We start from the raw sequence: 21,987 nt of genomic DNA on the forward strand, positions 1-21,987 counted from the left end.
GTATGGGTGTGTATCTCTCGAACAACCCTGCCCCCTGCTGGTGGTAACGTGCTAAAGTGGCATGGAACCAGAACTATAGTTAGGGCAGTATTGCTACAGATTCCATAGCAGTAGTTTAAATATTATCAGCCTGGAAGGGTTTTTCCAAGCCAGTAGTATATCAACTGTTGTCACAGTCGATTTTTCTGTATATTTTTTTTCTGTGTGGTTTATTCCCAGTAGCATTAGGGAACATGGTGTTTGTCAGTGGAGGGACAAAAGAATGTTGCCTCCCCCTCTGAGGTGAATCCTAGTGTGACCCTGTATGGGTATTGCTTAATAAGACAACAACATAATTTGAAAGCATCTCCCCAGCCACTCACACAATGCAGATTAAGCTATGAGGATTACCTAAACTGTGTCAAATAGCACATTTCATATGTTATACAAACAACGTCCAGTGTGTTAGTGTTGAAACGCCAACCAAATAATAAATGGCTAAAACAAACATTTATTAAGGGCATGGAATGCAAACACTGATATTGAGTACATCTGGAATCCTTTTTTCTTCATCATGTACATCTTCTAGGGCCGATTTCTAAAGCTAAACATGTGGTCTGAAAAGGGTTGTGACTGACACTTCTCAATCCAAAACACCTGATTGGGATGAAACAGATCATGCAGACGTATTCCAAAAACAGAGAGATCAGTGTTCAAGAGGCTGTTGCAAGAGTCTGAAAATGAGCCACCCTTTATGGTACCTGAATGACAGAATTCCTAAGTCAGAGAATGCATTGATGTCCAGAATTGCAGACAAATACTAAAACAGACCCGATACACCATAGTTTGCAGCAATGTTTGTGGCAGAGTTTGCTTTCACCTACAGAATGAGGTATGGGAGACAGAGAGATGGCAGCAGAGTATTACCACTTCAGACTGAAATCACACCATCACCATCACATGCAAAACATACAGGATGTGGCTGACCTTGAATTCCCAGTGTTAGAAGTCTTAAAATCTTAAAATCTACTTGATATTTTGTGTGAAGGAGTATGATATTAAAATTGTGATATATTATAATTCAGTCTATGGATCTGTAACAAAGACCTAAAAAAAACATCATACATTTGTATGATATTAATATTCAGTACACTCTTCTGAAGTTATTTGAAATGTTCGCAAAAACTCATCTAATCTAAAGAAACTTGAACATAGATTGCTAGACATTAACGTTAATGCCAGTGTTCATAACCTGGCGAAAGTTTTCTGGCAGGAGGAATGTTATGTAAGTGATGATATGAAACTTTACCACTAGATGGCAGTCAATAACCACCAATCTCTAACATTAGCAAGCTGGTGCCGCCATTGAACAGCAATAAAAGCAACTGTGTATCAAACTATAGGTGCAATACAAAGTACACAAGGAGAATATAGTATTCTGAGAGCTTTAATTTATTAACAAAAATAAAGAAAAAAACCTTTAATTACGTTTGTCCATCATTTGCACACTTCTGTGAGACTACACCTGGGGGGGGGGGGGGGGGGGGCTTACAAACATTAAAAAAATATCTGTGGGATGGGGGTGGTAAGCACATTTAATCATACAGAAAGTGTGATGATTAAATGTGCTTATAGTTATACTGCATATCTGAGCCGTTGTTTTGCTCCTTGAGTGAAGGTTTTGATAATTGTGTAATACTTTTGATTTTAGTGTGTATCCGATCGTAAAAAACTGTAAATCAGTCTCATAAAATGTAATAATCATTCAATTTAGTATTTAATATCTTATAATTAAATAACTAAAATAATGGAAAGTTCTAGTTGTACTACTATGCTACAGTCTAAGTATGGTATCACAATACTATCGTACTACAATATCACTTCAAAGTCTATAACACTTCATGGAACAACCAGAGAAGTGAAGGCAATTGGAGAACTTGATTGCCGGAAAATGGCTTTCAGTGGAATATTGGAACAACAACAGACAAAACAATTGTCTAAAAGTCTAAATAAACAATTTATTAAAAGTAACAAACAGTAATAACTGTAATGGCTAATACTAATCACATAAACAACTGAGCATAACAATGAAACAAGGCACAAAGTGGAGTGGGGATCACAGAGGAGGGAGGCATGAGAGCCTGCTCGTCTGCGTGTGTGTGTGTGTGTGTGTGTGTGTGTGTGTGTGTGTGCGTGCGTGCGTGCGCAGGTATGCATGGTTACGCGCTAAGTGGAGAGAGGGGGAGTGAGAGAGGAGCTATGTGCAAGCGCACAGGCGATAGATGTTATGTGCGTGAGAAGTGGTGCGCATACGTCTGTGTGGTCAACGAATGCGTTGCCTATTTAAGGTGCCAATATTAATTGGAGGATGGGCACAATGTTACGTAATGCAAACATATGCAAACCTGAAAATATACAAATATAGAGAACTAAGTTGAATGCACCGGAATCCGAATAGTTACTCAGGAAAGTACAGATGCGATGGAAACAGATACCTGCAACATGATGGTGGTAGGTTTATTTTACAGTCTTTATACAGTATGCTCCTTCAACAGATCTGACTGTCGTCTTGCATCAGTGCCCACATGACCCACATTTCTTCTGGGCTCAGTTTATGTACCAGCATGATGTCACGATAAACACAGGGGTCAAAGTGCGGTTGGCCATCACTAAAGCCAAATGTCAGAAAACCAGCGTGGTGTGTGGGGCTCACACCCATCCGCTGTAGGCACATGCCCACAAACACGTCATCGAGTGGAAACAGCTCCACCTGCTGGGCCGCTACATCCAGACCCAGCACGGTCTGTCGTGCCATCAGATACCCACCGCCGCTTGCAAAGGGCGGATAGAGCTTCCCGTCCGGGTACATCTCAACGGGGATAAAGTACTTTGTGTTCTTGTGTCGAACGGGGAGGTCGCGAGGGTGAAGGTATCCAGTAAACAGGTGGTTCTCTGGTTTGTGTTGCCTCAGGAGCTCGATCAGATTCCTCGTGTTCACGAACACATTGTCATCGCCCTTGAATACAAACTGCACGCTGCTGCACGAGTGTGAGAACCAGCTGAGCCATCCGACTTCCTTCAGGGTCAGGTTATAGAACCTGTCCACAAAGTCCCACTGCAAGATGTCCCCGTAGTGACGGCTCTCCCACTCCAGCAGGGGCTGCAGGTTGTAGCCCTGCACCTGGTCAGGTGAGCGGCCCATTAGGAAGACTAGCTTCACCCGACGACCCTGGACACGACCCGCGCGACCCCAGGTGCCCCGCAGTGCAGCGCGGCGCTCTACCTGAGCGGCTGTGGACTTGATGACCAACAGGAGATAGAGGTCATCCTCGCAAGGTGAAGGGGTTAGTAGGGTTTGGAATGCCCGGCAATGTCTGTAGCGTAGGAATTCCTGAAGGGACTTGGGAAGGTGTGGAGGAATGACCATGCTGTCATCGGTTGAGCGAGTAAAGTTTTCGTGGAAAAGGGCAGGGCCCGATTCTTTGAAGTCCAGTGTGGCGACCCAGTAGAGGATGAAGGCCACGGCGCAGACCAAGGGCCAATACCGGCAGCACTGGACTGCCATCATCCTCATCTTCATTCTGGGGAGCACAGCAGACGAGGAAGCAGGTCAAATGAGTGGTAATGAAACTGGTAAAAAACTGTAAATATTTACTCAATATTTGAAATACATTAGCTCATGGCATCTAAAAATCAGTACACACCAAACATTTGATTTACCTTGAATGGTGAGCAGGACCACCACAGTAAGAGAAGTCACACAGCTCATCATCATCAGCCACAGACCCTGAAAGCTGTACATTTAATATATTACACTTTTGTGAAGTCCATCAGGTTTAGTGTCACCAGTAGGCAATATGAAACGACATATTAGTTCATGATTCTTTATCTGTCACCCCAGCACTGTGATATGACCCCAACCCCCCCCCCCGATTCAATTCACCTGCTGCATTCACATTCCCAGTCCCCTGATTGCCTCATGAGCACCTGTCACTCCTTCTACCACTCCACTACAAAAACTCCTCACTCCCTTCGCTTCCTTGTCTGGCCTCTGAAACGAAGTAGTGATAATGTGCTGAACTTAAAAAAGACTCGACTCAGACACAGAGATATAGAGAGGTGCACGGGAAGACTTCATACAAGCAGATAAATCCAAAAGGGCAGAGCAAAAAGGGAAATCCGTTGAACAGACAGATGTTAGCAACACAAGAGAATCAATATACATCGAGCAATAACTAGAACGCTATATAGCAAAGAATTTAACAATGACAAAAGCGCATATTAAATACAATTGGTAATGGGGAACAGGTGCCAAAATGCCTATAGCTACATAATAGCTACATTTAGCAAATAATGATAATACACACTTTTGTTATATCATTTAAGATTCACTTTAAAAAAAATCTGGCACCAACTACTGCATCAATTGACGAATGAAAGCACTAAAAACATTATTTGCAGGCGATTGGGAAGATGACGTGGAGCTGTGTGTGTGTTGATGATTGCGGTCTTTAGTGACCTCCTATAATAATTAATTGCTTATTTTTCGACGCCGTAAGCCTTTTCGACAGCTCTCACAATAAACTAATATGGCACAGTGTCACACGCATCAAAAACATAGACTAGTTCGGAAAATCATGTCATACTCCAAAACTCCTTCTTAAGTGTGTTTTAGCCGAGATACGAACAGGATCCCAGGTCTCTCCCGAGTTCACCTATTCGTATTCTCTTTCTATCGTGAAAGAAAAGGAAAACATACCTGTTCTCACTGCTGCCAGGGTTTCTGTTTCAGAGGAGTCCCGGTCTCTTACGGGCGACTCTTTCCAAATTAGTAGGGATAGGCGCGCTCTACTTCAAAAAATATATATAAATGCGTTTTCGGGTGCGAGTAAAAGAATGTTAACTATTAGTAGAATAAAAACCGCACTCTCAAGCTTTTCTCTTTAGAAATAAGACCAGTTTATTTTCGTACAGACGCGTTTCGGCCTTACGCCATCGTCAGTGTGTAGTGTGGACAACAGAATGGATGCTTTTTATCAGCATAGGTCAAGGGTTACAAGTGACACATGAGACACATGACAACCAGGTGACAGCAACAGGTGACATCCCTCTCAAATCCGAACTGCGAGCACAGAAAATACATGATCTTAAAGCCCAGTATGCCCGATCTACCATAATCCTGACTAATTCATTCACTGCCCAACAACGAGCAAACGAGTGCATGAGTGCTGTAGTTGAAATTTTGCTAGGGAATATGCTGGACACTATGTTTAATGTTAATATGGAAAAAAAACACAAAAAAACACTGTTGAAATGTTATTGAAATTTAGACATTCACTTGATCTTGTTGACCAAACAGACACTGATACTACCAGGGCTGTAGTGGAGGGTAAACGCACGTAAACGCAGTTTACCACCTCTGGAATTTTGGAAATAGCGTTTACGCACCTCTAAATAGCGTTTATCCACCTCTAAGAGGCGTTTACGCAGCTCAAAGTTTTCTGCTCCTTGTATTCTTCCGTTGGAATAATCCGAAATAAACTTGTGTCATTTTAAAACACCTAATGCTACGTTTAATATGGTTGAACATATATGCTGTAGTCTGAATAATTTTCTACTGCTGTATTATGGTCTGTTACCCTCCAATCAGTGCCTTGTGGCTGCAGCGGCGACATCAATCAAGATCCGTGAAGGATGTAAACACATACAAGTAGTGTATTAGTCTGCCTGCCTACCTGTTAGGAAAATATTACCGGTAATTAGCCATGGATATCAGGCGATTTTTGAAAAGACCATCAAGTGCTCCCACTCCCACAGATGCCCACAAAAAGCCCCAAGTTCAAAGTAATTCTGACGAAGATTAATTCACGTTTTTAAACGTTGTTTTGGTTCGCACAACATCGCGTTAAGACAGGGACAAACGCTATTAATAACGTGCTTTCAAATATGATGATGCAGGTAACAAGCCAGCCTTCCCGGTTCCATCTAAATAGGCCTAATAAAACGTAAATTCAAAAATGCTGGAGTAATTATCCTCACGCAGATATCGCTGCAGATAAAGCTAATTCATTGATAAATTGTAGACAGATTATGTGCAAGCCAGATAAGCTAGCTAAGTGAAATGTTTTAGCTTAGCTATAGAATCTTCCATTTTCGCGGTCAAGGTCAAATATACATTTGTTTTTTACTTACATGATGACACGTCCGTGCTCTCGCATAGAAACGTGAGCAGGGAGCAAAGCTGTTGATTCACTGAATAGGCCTATATGCTTAATCAATGCGTTATTTGAAGTAATGAAAGGTGTAGTAGCCTGTAAACGAAATACACTGGAAACATGGATTATTTCTCAGCTCTCAATGTGAAAAAAAAAACATGCTTTAAAGGCTATTTATGAAGACGTAGGCAGTACATGAGTATTCCTTTAACTTATGTGGTCAGTGTTATTGACAGGCTCCTTAACTGGTGTTCTCAGCCCCACAACTCTTAAATTAAACATATTCTTTAAGGCAATGATGCAGAGAGCACAGGGAGAGGAGAAACACCAGGAAGAAAAATAGAGAGAGGAGAAAGAGTGGGAGGGCTGGTGAGAGAACAAAATCATGACAGTGGAGAAGAGGAAAGGGGAGGAAATGAATGAAGACCAACAGAGAAGGAAGAAACAGAGAAAGGGGAGACAGAGAAAGATGAAATAGAGGGAGGAGATGAAGAAACAGGTAGGAAGAAAGGAGTAAGAGAAGAAACGGACAGGATGGAGAGTAGAGAATCTGAATTAGAATCTGAAGTAGAGGGAGATGCAGAGAAAGAAGAATCTGAGACTGAAAACACAGTCTGAGAGGAGAAAAAGAGAGCAGATGCCGCCCACATATCTGGACAGAAAAGTTTACTTTTCTTTACTGTTACTTGAAATTTAATAATCTTCAAACTACAAACACATTCATTCATTGTCATTGATTGTATATTCATTGCCCTTGATTGATTAGTGTCAAAGAGTCTGCAGCACGTCGCAGGTACTGTTCCACCGGGTTTCAACTTCTTGCACAAGGTTCATGGGCTGCCTACCCATCCTACCACCCTGGTGCAAGGAATAATGTGTCAATAGCCTTGGTGCTGCTCCTGAAACATTTCAACTCCTTGCTCTTCGAATAATCCTCATAATCCTCAACTGCCTTTTTTTCAACGATGCCCTTCTTTAATAGCCTAATACAGTATATTGCATGACTGTGTGTGTCCTATATTCAAGCAATAAAGATCATCTTATCTAATATATCATGTCAAGTGCTTTTCTCATGAATTACTTGGCTGAAGAAAAAATTGGACAGGAATGTTAACGCTGTGGCTCAGATGACGTTACTGACCGATGCATGACAACACTAGTTATTGCATGAGAAGTACACATGACACCTGTGCTGGTCTGATAATCTACCAGACAGAGTAATTGGAAACTAAAAATGTATTTTTCAATTTACATCCTTTTATTTCACATCCATTTACATCACCTCAATTTTTATCAATTTCTTTTACCCTTTATATAGCGGCTCCTAATGTTTTTTTAGTTTTTGGAACTCCTATGTTCACTGGATATTTGTTTATGAAAATGTTTATGAAACAAAAAATCAGAACAAAGCCTCACAAGATCCTGGAGTGACTGCACAATATACTATCACATCAGAATCAGAAAAGTTTTTACTGCCAAGTAGGTTTTCACCTGCCAGGAATATTTTGTTGGACGTTGGTGCAAACAATAAACATACACAATAAACAATACACATATTAAGTTATTACTGTTTATATATATTAAGTTATTAAACATGGGAAAAACTAAATATAAAATATATTTTAAAATGTACAGAATGTCAAATGGAAAATGCAGGAGTGTGCAGTTTAGAGTTCGGGGGGCTGGGGTCCCGGGCCTTGTTGATGAGGACAGCCGCAGACGTGAAGAAGCTGCTCTGGTGGCGTGAGGTTTTGGTCCTGATGGACCGCAGCCTTCTGCCGGAGGGGAGGGTCACAGAGAGTTTGTGACCAGGGTGGGAGGGGTCGGCCATAATCTTCCCTGTACGCCTTAGGGTCCTGGATCCATACAGGTCCTGGAGAGATGGCATATTTCAGCCAATCACCTTCTCCGCTGAACGAATGACACGCTGCAGTCTGCCTTTGTCCTTGGCAGTGGCAGCAGCGTACCAGATGGTGATGGAGGAGGTGAGGATGGACTCAATGATGGAGGTGTAAAAGTTCAACATCATTGCCTTTGTATGCGTGCGTGCGTGCGTGGCAGTAACTCTGCAATAATATCTACAAAGTTGTTCTCAGCAGTGCTACTAACACTGAGGAAAGTGTGTGTGTGTGTGTGTGTGTGTGTGTGTTTATCCGGGGAGTACGAGTGTGCACGATGTGCATATTATGTGTATGAGAAAGTGAAAAAGAAGGATGTTGGGGTGATGTGAGTATGTGTTGTGTGTACAAGTGTGTGTGTGTGTGTGTTTAACTAAGGAGTGTGAGTAGTATTTACCATTCACTTACTGTCAACTTTTAATCGATTGTGATGGATTAAAATAGTGGTAACAAAATCCTGATTAATTAAAAAGTAATAAATAATTGAATAAAAATAAATTGATATAAAAAAATTAAAAATTAAAAATTTAGTAATTAAAAAATTAAATATTAAAAAATTAAAATTAAAGAAAATGATAACCTGATAGAATCTTATAATTGTGGGGCAAGTTGTCATTAAATTAAACTATATGATAGTTAATGATATCTGATGACTGGTGTAGTGTGTTGAGAACCCAGACATGTATTGATACCAATGATTATTAAGTTGTCATTATACTAAACTGTATGATGTCTAATGATATTTGATGTGTATTAGTATAAGTTTATATTAGGCACCAAGGTGTCATTGTAGGCAGGGCCCTAGTCATAGCTAAGTTTTGGGCAGTGTGCTTGTTAAAACACGTGCTTAAACGATTACGTATTATGCAGCCAGGTGCTATGTTCACACAGTCAGGTAACTCTATCTGATCAGTGGGTGTTATAACTAGAAACGCTAGGACGAGGCCACTCACAAGCCATGTGATTAAACATAAAACTTTCACACCACCTCATATCAGGCCCCCACAGGTCAGGATGTTTGTTTTGCCCAAGTATAAGAGATGTGTAGTATGTGAAGTTACAGTCTAAGTTTTTGAATAATGGCTTCAACAACTAGTGATACTACCAATAGCAACCCAGCTATGGTTGAAGACGTAGACTTTGAAATAACATACGCACCCAGAAAAGCCAAACGAGGGGGTATGTTGGGCTGTCCTAGGGGGATTTCACCGCCGCTAAGATATGAATGGCCTCTGGCTGATGGTCGTATAGGTGGATACATATTCGACAAAGAAGAAGATGAATATAGTGTAAAACTATATACAATGGATACCCCCGGTACCTGCTTTACAGATGAAATGAAACATATCTCATGTAATGCTGAAGAATGGAAAAAGTCCAAGACCAACGTTTGGAAAGACCTCGGTGTAACAAACCAGGATGGTGACCAGGTTTTAAAGAAGATTGATGTATTATTCAAGCTGGGTCAGTTTGAAGAACGCTGCAAAGCTATTAAAGTAAGACTATTTTAAACTAACAGGCTTATCCGATAGTGTACATGGATGCCACACCCTCTGTTTCCTTTTTTTTTTTTTTTTTCCAAAGCATTGAAAAGGAGGGGGCACCTGTATGGTCGTGAACTATTGCCATGGATCTTACAGAGGGACACACAGCCCCACCTATGAACATCACCACCGATACAGACAGCGACAATACGACCTCTACAAGCCCTGAATCCACCCCCATCAAGATGGACCCGCGCTGCAATACCACCGGCAGCAGCAGCACCCTGGACACCACAGACAGGGGAACCAACACAGATGTGGTAGATATGATATCTACAATTACAACCGCAGAGCCCACACTAGAACCCCATATCATCAAGGACTGTGTACACGTCATGTTAAATGATGTAATCTATGATATGTTGAGGGCGACATGTAATGGATGTGTGACAAACCATCCTAGTCAGCGTCAACATGATTGTCTTTTTGAAAAACCATGCGACTTTTACCACATGAACCGTGTGGCTGTTAAAAACAGACTGTACCAGAATGGTATGTTGAATGTACTAGGGCATTTATGTTTATCAAAGGGGGTCACACCCAACCCACTAAGAATGTTAGGATCAGTGGATGTGGTGCTTTGGCTGTTGGACCAAGATGCAGTAGACGATGACTACATTAACAATCCATACGACTTCATCGATAGGGAAACTGCATCACACATTTCAGCAGCAATGGGTGAATGTTGGTGAATATGTATAACCTGGGACCATCATTGAAGCAGCAGCCACCGTCTGGTGTGTCACGCAACATCATCGCTGAAGCGTTCTACAAGATGGGGAACTATCTAGGCCACTACATACTGTCAAAGAAAACTATCAAGAGACGTGTGAAATTTGAACTTTCTACATTGCTATGTAATACAATAATACATGATTCAAGACATGTTACCAAAAACTTCATAGGGTCTAAACGACGATTCATTTCACTCAAAAAGCAAATGGGGTTGGCCAGGTCAATGTCTGCAGAGTGGTCTGATATTTTGCAAAAGGGTACTAATTTAGCCAAACCGTGGCATATTACATTACGTTTAATTCTAGAGCACGCTGTGCCATATGAACAGGGCTGTTTTAAGGTGGGGCATCTAATTGTTTTATGTACATATATGGCTGATATATGTACCATGAATCTCGGTGGAAATAAAACTGTGGATGTGTGCGTGGTAATAGATACATTGGTAGATATGTTAGTTGAGAGGAGGCTTGATACCTGTGTAGAATTGTTAAACTATCTGGATGGTTAGACCGTCATAACTTTTGGATGTCAATAAAAAGTGGTGATATCATATGAAAATGAGTCATTATTTGTAAGACGTTCAGCATGGCAGATCTTCTAAAAGCTGTATACTATGACCCCTCCAACCAGGGGTCTTTTGGTGGCAAAACCCGCTTAAAAGATGCTGTATTGAAAGACCAGGGGGTAAGACTGACAGATAAACAAGTGTCAGAATGGCTGGCTGGCGAAGAACCATATACATTGCACAAACCAGCACGTATGAATTACAAGAGAAACAGGGTCGTGGTATACGGCGTGGACAAACAATTTCAAGCAGATCTGGTGGACATGTCCATTTACTCAAAGGAGAATGATAACATCAAATTTATGCTAATGTGCATCGATGTTTTTAGCAAATATGCGTGGATACGTGTATTAAAAACTAAAACAGGACCTGAGGTGGCCAGAGCATTTGAGTCCATTTTAAAAGAGGGGCGGGTGCCTCGGAAAATCCAAACAGACCGCGGCACAGAGTTCTTCAATAAACACGTTCAGAAGGTGTTGAGTAAACATGACATTCATCACTTCGCCACAGGGAGCGAATTAAAAGCTAGTGTGGTTGAGCGTTTCAACAGAACTTTTAAAAGCAGAATGTGGAGATATTTAACGGCGGTCAATTCTAAACGCTATGTTGATACCATACAAGCATTGCTTACATCGTATAACAATAGCTATCATCGTAGCATCAAGATGACGCCTACAGAGGTGACCAGAGAGAACGAAAATACAGTGTTTAAAACATTGTATGGGCTAAAGGACGGAAATGACAAAACTGTGTTCAAATTCAAAACAGGGGATGTCGTCAGAGTATCAAAGGTCAGAGGAGTGTTCACCAAGGGGTATGAACAAACATTTACCCAGGAATTTTTCACCATAGCAGAATGTGTACGTCGAACACCACCGGTATACAAATTAAAAGACTATGATGGCGATACAATAGATGGGTCATTTTATGAATCAGAATTGCAAAAAATACAAATTGATAGCGATAAACCATTTAAAATGGAGAAGGTTTTAGAAAGAAAAAAAGTGGGCGGAAGACGCATGGTCTTAGTCAAATGGCTTGGTTGGCCTTCAAAATTCAACAGCTGGGTCGCTGAGAAAGACGTGATCAGCATTTAACCTTTTTTAAAGACGATGCCCTGGACATTTTAACTCATTGAGACAGCAACAACATGGACGACGCCGGCTTTTACGTGACCCTGCCCTGTAACGTATCGCGTAGTGTTTACAGCAAGAATGAGATATCCAGCTATCGAACTAAACTTGCTAAACCATTAATGTTGAGAGGAGCTTGGCAAGTGGCGTTATGTGAGATTATATATCCTCATACTTGGGAGGCATTCAGCTATGAGCATGCGACCATCATACTTACTGACAAAAGTATCAATGAGTCAACTGGTATCAAACTGCGGGTGGGCTATTACACAAAACTCACGGATATAATCGAGGAGATCAACAAACACACAACTGGATACGGGGTCACACTTGGATACGACGATGTCATAAACAAAACCTATATTGATGCAAAAGAGAACATGACTAACATGCTACGGCAAACTTGCTCGAATTTTGGGGTACGATAGGGGGGTAGCTTTTGATCCAAACATACCTAACAAGGGAAGAAAATTTGCTAGATATGTGGCTGATTTACATGGTGGCGAATACACACTATTTGTATATACAGATATAATAGATTATCAAGTAGTGGGGGATCATTTTGTACCACTACTGCGATGTGTACAAATAAACGGTAAGAACAGAGAGATCATTACTATAAAGTACGACAAGCCACACTACGTCCGTGTCTCTAAGAGCGATATCAGTGATATAGAGATCGAGGTCAAGACGGATCAGAATTATAACGTACTTTTCAAGTACGGTAAAGTCATTGTGAAACTTCATTTCAGGCCGTTGAAGGAAACACATAGTTTTTAGAATAATGTTACCTTTCAACCCTGCCGCGGATCCTCATAGATATGTCAACTATTACAAGAACCAGGCGGGAGGGTCTTTGCCTGGCTATGCAGGGTTGCCATCTATGTATGGCGCAGGTCTCGGAGGATTATTCAGAGGTCTTTTCCGAATGGCTATGCCGCTATTGAGAAGGGGGATCGGCATTGCAAAACCTCATCTAAAAGCGGCCGCTAAAAATATTGTCGGTGATGTTATCACCAATGTCATGAGCCACCGTAAGGACAATCAAAGGGACAGTACACAGAGCGGCTCAGGCATGCTGGTAATGAGCCGTAACAGTATGCAAAGACCCCCAGGAGTGAGACGTGTCATGTCAACAAATAAAAATAAGGGCCAAACTAAGAAGCAATCAGTGAGGAAAAGGAAGTCAGCGAGTAAACACCGTAAAAGTGGGGGCTCCAAAAAGAGGTGTAAAAACATATTCTGATTATGGCGCTAATACATGGCCTGTCAGAAGAATGCCTTAAATCAGAGCTTGACCTTTTTACAGTCCCGATGACGCAAACAGTTATTGAGAAAAGTACATATGTGGAAATAGCCCCTATCTCAGCCTTAACGGATACAACACCTTTGGAGTTTTTTATCGCAGGGAATGGAGAGGATTATATCGATTTGAATAACACACTATTATTCACCAAGATCAAAATTACAAGGCCCGACGGTACTGATATAGCCGATGGAGCTACAGTGGGGTTGGTGAACTACCCTGGGGCTACAATTTTCTCACAGGTGGACGTCTCACTGGGGGACCGTTTGATTTCACAGGGATCAAACACCTATCCATATCGATGTATCATAGAATGTTTAATGAATTACGACCGCCAGACTCTGGAGACACTTTTCTCTGCAGGGTTATTTTACAAAGATACCGCCGGCCATATGGACGTGGGAGATCCAGCTGGGGCTAACCGTGGACTCACCAAGAGAGGCTCATTCTCAAATGCCAGTAATGTTGTGGAATTGTTGGCACCCCTCCATAGTGACATATTTTTCCAAGAAAAACTGATGTTAAATAATATGGACATCAGAATCAGATTGACAAGGGCCAAGGATGAATTTTGCCTAATGCGCAGCAATGCAGATAATCTTGCATATAAAATCAGTTTGCTTTCGGCATCCCTGTTTGTTAAAAAATCTGCCGTATCCCCTGCTGTGAGACTGGGGCATGCACAAGCATTACTATCTGCGACGGCCAAATACCCCATTGACAGAGTGTGTCTTAAAAACATCTCAATACCTACCGGCACGCGGGTGGCCAATCAAGAAAATCTGTTTCTAGGAACACTACCTAAATCTATCGTTATAGGTATGGTGGATAATGATGCTTTTACAGGGGCCTATGATAAGAATCCATTCGCCTTCAAACATTACGATTTAGAGTATTTGGCTCTTTATATGGACGGTCAGCAATTCCCTTCAAAACCCCTTCAACCACAATATTTACAGGGGTGTGCTGTGCGCGAGTTTTATCAACTAGCCTTAGCCTCAGGCAGGCATCTAAAAAATAGAGCCATGCTGGTCGACCGTGAAGATTTTTTAAATGGTTATACGCTATACGCCTTCAATCTCGCACCTGATGAGGAGTGTAGTCAGCATTTGTCATTAATTAAGAATGGTAACATAAGGTTAGAAGCCCGTTTCAGACAAGCTTTACCAAACACTATAAATCTAGTAGTCTATGCTATCTATGACAGCATTATCGAGGTATCAAACCGAAGACAGGTGCTAATAGATTATTACTAAGGCTATGAATACAATTCAGCTATCTGCGATTATGGATACAATTTCCCAAAACACCCATTTCCTAGGTGTGTTAGCCTGTGATCAACTACCCCAGGAGCCTCTGCAAAACACACCAGTGTCTGTAATAATCAACACCCATAGTTCGGACATGGCTGGTGAGCACTGGCTAGCTGTATACATAACGCACACATGGACCGGTTGTTTTTTTGACAGTTTTGGCAACAGTCCCACTTGTCAGATATTCCCACCAGCTATCTATACATTTTTAAGAACCAACTGTTCAGGACTACAATTCTCAAAAAGACAAGTACAAGATTACTTGAGTGTCACGTGTGGCGAACATTGTGTTTTCTTTCTCTATCATATGCTGTGTGGTTTAAACTATAAAGATGTAATGTTAAAATATTCTGATGACTTGATTAAAAATGATAAGATGGTTTCATCATTTGTGAAGAAATTACTACCCTGTAAATATAATTCTAAAATGTTACACTGTGTTCAGTATGTACAGTGTGGGGACAAAGTTCCTAAATAAATAAAAACAACCAAAGGCAATTACCTGTGTACAAGTATATTTATTGAAACACTGACATATTATACTGACAGTTTTAAAATACATTTTTAACAACCCATGTACATGATATACCAATATACACATGTTATCACACCATACAGATGATTTACCAAAATACACACTATAACACCCCATACACATAAATGTCCAAAAGAAATAAAAAAAATAAATAAAAAAAAACACTTTATTATACAAAACCCCAGTAAAATAAACAAATAAAATAAAATACACAATCACAGATGCCTATCTAAAAGTCTTGCCACCCCGAAGTATCCATACCAGGTGTAGAAAACTTGCTTGATTCTGAACCCCTGACCGGGGTAGATGTACTGGGGCTTACAGGTCTTTTCAAAGAATCAACGGCCTGCTGAACTTGTTTATTTGGCACTGTCGAAAGCGGTATGTTTAATTTTGCTATAGCTCTCAGAAACTCACGCCACCCCTGAGGCCTCCGACGTATCGTCTGTGGGGCTGTGGCACTTTTTACCAAATCGAGTATATGGGTGCCAGGTACCACTGATCCATTAAAAACAAATTCACCCGTTTCACGCCACGTTGCTGTATCTTGAGCCATAAGCATTTTTTCTAATATATGGTGGGCATTCTTTTTACTTCTCTCTGGTATATTTCTTAAAATTTCTTGAACCATGCCGTCACCCCCCACATCAGAGCCTGTAGCTTGAGGTGTAACAATGTCATTAGTTACAGCTTCTTGGGGCATGCTCAAAGTTAAAGTGTTGGTTTCGAGTGCACCCTGTTTAACCAATGCCAAATATCGCTGCAATAAGCCCGTATACAGTTTGGCCTTTTCATGTTGATTCAAATCTGCTCTACTCAAAACATTGTTTATAGAGGTATCCAGTTCGTTTTCAACAACCTGTCTAAGGGGTATGGATGTTTCATTATTCTTCAAGCTATCCAATTGTCGCTGGGGTACTAAATATAACTTTTCGGCGTATTCCATCACCTTTTTTTAACCACTTCTTGAAGCGATAAGACTACTTATGAAAGGTATTGCCACGCTCAGTAGTGGTAGAATAAAACCCCCTTGCTGATTAATTGTGCGCCTTTTCTTGAGCAAACCAATTTTCTTATCTGCTATAAACTTGATTGCCGTCTTCTTCTTTTCCAATTTTTTATATTGTGCTTTTGTCAGAGGTATAGTACCTCGGAGAATGTTCAAAGCCACTTCACACAGGGTTAGAATTAACTCATCTGATGCTGTTTGTAAAATGAGGCGTCTCTGTGGCGGTTTAGCCTTAAGTATGCGTTTCAACAGTGTCAAGTGGCTACGGACCCTCACGGACATGCTGTGGATCAATTCTTTTTTGGGACATAAACAACCGGATGCTCTGAAAGCAGATCTGTTCTGAGACGGAATGAATCTGGTGTTTTAGATTTATAATCAAGCAGTAGATACCCATGGGGTTTCTCTGTAGCATTTTTATAACTCTCCATGAAATATTTTGTATTACCAGGGTACATTTGTCTAGCCAAGACAGATACCTGTTGATTATCCCTAGCGTTTTTAAAAAGAATGAGATAATTGGTGTTTAGACTTATCGTTCTGCTAGATTTACCCTGAAAAAACAGATTCTGAACCAGGTAAATGGCACTAAGATTACGATGGTGCACATATTGCGTGAAGACCTTTTCAACTTGTGCATTGCTGCTTGCATCATTCATCACATCATCAAAAATAATCAGATTGTTTTTGGTTACAGGTAGTAGAGCATCGTCATCTAAAGCCTTAGGTATTCCTTCTATGAATTTAATGTCTCTTATCTTCAACAGCTCGTCATAAAGAGGCTGCCAGCAGTTATATATATAGACAATATTCTCAATCTTGTTACTAATCGCACTATTAGCCTTTGCAATCAACATTTTTACAAAGTATGTTTTTCCAGAGTTTGATGGCCCACTTATCACGCATGAGAATGGATGTTGAAGTCTGAAATCAAAACTATTGACATCTCTTGAACTCTTGTTAAAATTAGCCATTTAAAAATAAATAAAATACCTCCAATCAGTATCCGTAAGGTATCGTTGTGTAGTCAGGGAGTAGCACACGTTTGTTGTATACAACTTTGAAACGCTTAACACCTGATCTGTTTTTCAGAGTGAGCTGGCTTTTATTGCGAACAATGTTGTCGGTGCGTGCTAAAATGTGGTGTGTGCTGTCTCGGTCTGCCATGTGATAATCGACTAGACCAATCAATGTATCTAACCTAATTAGTTTTGAATTTTCGGCATTCAGTGTAATACCTTTGGCTTTCATGCATGTCTTCCCTTTGGCTGTCCGGTATCCGTATGTTTTAGGCCCCCCTGAACAAAACTCGACAATGTGATCACCACTGTCGCATTCATCTGTGAGATCCCCCAAATAACCCCCTAGTGGTGGTTCCCAGTCACCATCTTTGGAAACAAATATCAGACTGTCTGTATCACTGTATAACACTCGCTCGCCTAATTTATCCATGACATCAAATAATTCTAGACGTGCGTGGGCTGTAGTGAACGCTCCAACAAACACATTTATGTCAGAGGGCTGCTCTCCACACCCATCAGCAAACCGCCACTGGACCAAAGCCATGTCGTCTGAGACAAACAAAAAGTGACAAACGTCATATTCATCGCCAAATATGAATATCGCAAATTGTTCAGGGTCTTTTATCATTTCTGCCTTTGGTAAGTTCTCACGCATCGAAAACTTGCCCCAAAGAGAGTTCAAAAGTAACTTGTTGATATGTCTGCGAGCATGATTGATTCTTATCTGATCTGATCTTAATCTGATACCTTCCTTATCAAAATAATCCTCAATGTATGCCAATTTCTCGGCATCTGAAGTCACATGTGGAGGGTATCCACTGGCCTCCTGTTTGAATTGGAGAAAAGTCTTTACATAGTTTGCAAAAAGACAATCTGAAGTTTCTGAAAAATGCCATATCTCGTCAATTGTACCAACTACGTAACCCTTCTCAACCGCTTTTAACAGTTCAATGCTAACCCAGCAACCTGAAAGTGCTCGCTCCCCATCGTCATGGGAGCATGGGGCGTTCTGAATCTGTTGTTCAGTGCATGTCCTGCACAATGGAAACATTAATTTACCGCCTGATCGATATGGCAGTACAGGGTGATACAACCCTCTCGGGGGGTAGACAGTGGCCTTGACTAACCCATAGTAACTCTCAAGTGGGCCAAAATCTTTCAATATGATCTGTGGGTGCCCTATGGGGTATGTTTTACGAGCCTGACAGTAGGGGTACAGACTGGTAAAATCCACATATCGGATTTTTTTACCATCTTCAGCCTTGTGGTATAGCTTGTAAGCATTCGTTCTACCACCATAGAGACTGTCACGTGGTTTCAATCGTTCAGGGTGTATGTATGTCTTCATAAACTCAATAACAGCAGCATCATGTTGCTTGGCACGCTTCCAATCACATTCCCACATAACTTCAACTCTGAGCCCATACGTTTTGGTCAGTATGGCCACTTTGTCATCAAAGCGGCTTCTTAGAACGCTATATGGTAGTTTTGACAACGGGTGAACATTATTAGGATTATAGCGGCATGAATGTCCATGGTGCATGCAACCGTTGAACTCGAGCGCTATTCTTACACCATCCTGTTCATAGTAACCGTCCAGATAATATTTACCGATTAGCATTTCACCACCGGATAGTGCATGTAATATGTCTACATTTCTATGACTCTTCACAAATTCCAGCCATTCAATTGATATGTTTGAAAAGGCCTTGTGCTGGTCAATGTAAGCATTGTTGTGTGTTAGCGCAAGTGTGTCTCTGGGCAGATAGTTAGTCTTGTAAACGGCCATACAACAGGATGCTAGCGTAGTCTGCATAAACGGATCTAGACCGGTACACCCCATGAACTCATGCCGATATCTGAGGCAAGCTGAGCGTAGTAAAACAACATCATTACGCCCATATGCATATAGTTGTTCTTGAAAGTTAAATAACCCTGTTGAGTTGTCGTTGTACCAGCTGTCGAAAGCTAGCCGGTCTTTCTCAGACATATTGTCATACCCATAATAAAACTTGTCAGGGTATTGCCCGATGTAATTGTTATTAGCCCTTGTGTTAAATCTGTGTGGGAAGTAACCCTTTTCACTTGTGGTCAGATTAAAGGCAGCTGTCATGTTGGCCAATCGCATGGGTATAAATGAGTAGCTGTCTATGTAACGCTGTTGGAAACGCTCGTCATACATGAAGGTTAACCGACACCCCTTCATTATTATTTTAGGCATCATCCCTATCTTAACAAAATGCTCCATCAGCAGTAGGTTGTCAAACCCGGAAGCATTGTGAGCCAACCACGTGTATCCAATGTACTTGTAAGATCTAAAATGCTTTAAAAGCCTGTCCACACAGTCGTATCTCTCAGCTGTAAATTCAAAACCCTGACAGGTAATGGCACATGCAAAATTAGCTGTGTGTTTTCCATTTTCAATACGTGTTTCTAGGTCAAAGAAAATGTACTTGTTAGCTGGTGTTTGTTTTTTGAGCGGCTGTATGTAGCATTTATGTATGGCATCGGGGGTCAACTCATGCTTACAGTGGGTACATTTCATGGGTGTACATATGTGTCGCTTGGGGTTTGTAATACTCACAGTATAACGCCTATTGCAATCTCTGCAATATTTTGTTACATCACATGGGGCGACTAGCTTTCCTGAAATGCACCTATGGGTTTGCTGTTTGTGTTTTTCAAAGCAGATGTCAGAATGACAATACCTCCTACAATCGACACAATACACATCCGCCCCCTTAATCTTGTAGCAATTCTTGTCGAAACAGACGTTACATACATATTTACAACAGTGGTCAGTTCTACTGGTGTAACCTTTGTAGCAATACATGCATACGTAGCTCACCCCCATAAAGCCTGGCAGATTTAAAATGCCATGATAGTGTTCGTCATGCAGATACATGTGTACTGTTCTATCGTGGGGAACATCGCTGTTTTGGTAATGTAACAAGTAGCCATCAACTGATCTGTAGAAGACGACAATTTTCACATCCGAGGTTTCTTCAAACTTAGTTACATCCCTAAAGCCTATTTTCTGATGCCTTGTATAGCCTGCACGTCTCTGTATATCTAATGCTATTTCATGTAACCTTTTGGTTGTAGCCTGTGGATGCATGTATTTGGCTACACATTGAGCAAAACACAGTTTGTCTGTAGTATTCATAGGTATATACAGATGCATACGGTTTTTACTTATGACTTCTGTGTGGGCCAAGTCCCGTAATTTCCGGCGAACACCGCCATTACGGGCTCGTGTTATGGTCACAATTACCTCTAAACTCTGGTCTGTTAAAATGATCTCATTGCTTTGTAAAACTCTCTCTATGCAGTCCATAAAGTATTCTAAAGCATAACCATTTGCAGGGGTAAGCATGGCATTAATGTCAGTAAGGCTATCGCCTTTCAATGTGATGTTCACGACTCCATTTTCACCGGCAAGAGTTCTAGAGACCTCCACTATGCTGTTTAATTTGTCAAATATCTGCGTGATATATACACCTATGTCTGTGCCACTTACACCCCTAAAATTTAGGGATCTACTCAACACTACACCATTGAAGTGTGGTCTTGCTACCACTCTGTAATCACCCAATACACCACCTTCGCTAATCAAGCGTTCTACAGCCTCTGTATTTAAATTATATACATTGGACCCACCATCACTGTTGCTACCACCCCCTATCTGTGTTAACATACGCGGGTCTATGGTATGGCTGGCCACACCTTCACTGCTGGATGTTGTGAGGTCATTAACTGTATCATTTGTGTTAGTTAGTGATCTTAACACCCTATTGAAATGTGTTAGATCCTCACTCAATGTGTTAACATCATTGGTAATGTTGTAGTCAGTTCTCATGCGTTTGCTGGATGTATACATGTCTATGCCGTATTCAGTTTTTTCACTTATTTATTTAAAAAAAAAAAAAAAACAATGCCCATGCCAGTACTGGCTATGTCATGGCAATTTTTAAAAGCATTAAAAGTATTATTCAGCATCATCATGATCAAACAGATTAAACACAAAATAAACATATAAGATTAAAGAAAAAAAAAAAAAAAATGGAAATAAAACTATAGCAAGCACATAACTCAAACACTACAATTACAATCCACAGAGATATTATTCAATACCTCGCATAGGCGATTCCAATCAACTTCAGACAAGTCATATCTGGGTGCTTTTCTAATATGTTCGTTTAGCAAGACATATTGCTTGTAGATTAGTTCTTCAACATTTCTAAGACGATCTAACAGATCTGGCACCAACCTGTCATTTATGCGTACACCATCCAGAACCGGTGTGTCAGTCTCAATTGGTGGAGGTCCAGCGGCCGAGAAGTCAGAGATGGTGCCAAACGAAGCCAAACTACTAGAGGCCGTGTAGTCAGAGATGGATCCAAACGGAGCCAAGCTTCTAGCAGTCGATGGGTCAGGGACGGTTCCAAACGGGGCCAAACCTGGCCGTGTGATGACTGTCTGGGGTTGCAGAACTGTAGGCTTGGGTTGTATGACGGCCTGTTTTCGTCCTCTGCGTTTGTCAGGTACAGCGAGCGGTTCAATTTTATTTTTTAACCCAGCAGACGTCTTGGGAATCGGTCCATATCTCTTTAGCAGTCTGCTCAGCACTATTGGTGATGGTTGAGGTCGGTACAACTGTAGTCATAACTGAAATAAATTAAACAAAACATAATAATGTTAATACATTGAAAAACTGATTACAAAATAATAAT

General features: G+C 41.0%; 1 protein-coding gene across 1 annotated transcript; it reads right to left on the bottom strand.

The window, feature by feature from the left end:
- Positions 1-2,527: 2,527 nt before the first annotated feature.
- On the bottom strand, positions 2,528-3,559 carry LOC308371741 (N-acetyllactosaminide beta-1,3-N-acetylglucosaminyltransferase 4-like; the record flags this gene model as incomplete). The annotated part of the gene is made up of 1 exon (XM_080846728.1): positions 2,528-3,559. The coding sequence occupies one exon, from the start codon at positions 3,557-3,559 to the stop codon at positions 2,528-2,530; it is 1,032 nt and encodes a 343-aa protein (XP_080702854.1).
- Positions 3,560-21,987: the final 18,428 nt, after the last annotated feature.

This window comes from Sprattus sprattus (assembly GCF_963457725.1).
Source record: "Sprattus sprattus genome assembly, chromosome: 10".
NCBI lineage: Eukaryota > Metazoa > Chordata > Actinopteri > Clupeiformes > Clupeidae > Sprattus > Sprattus sprattus.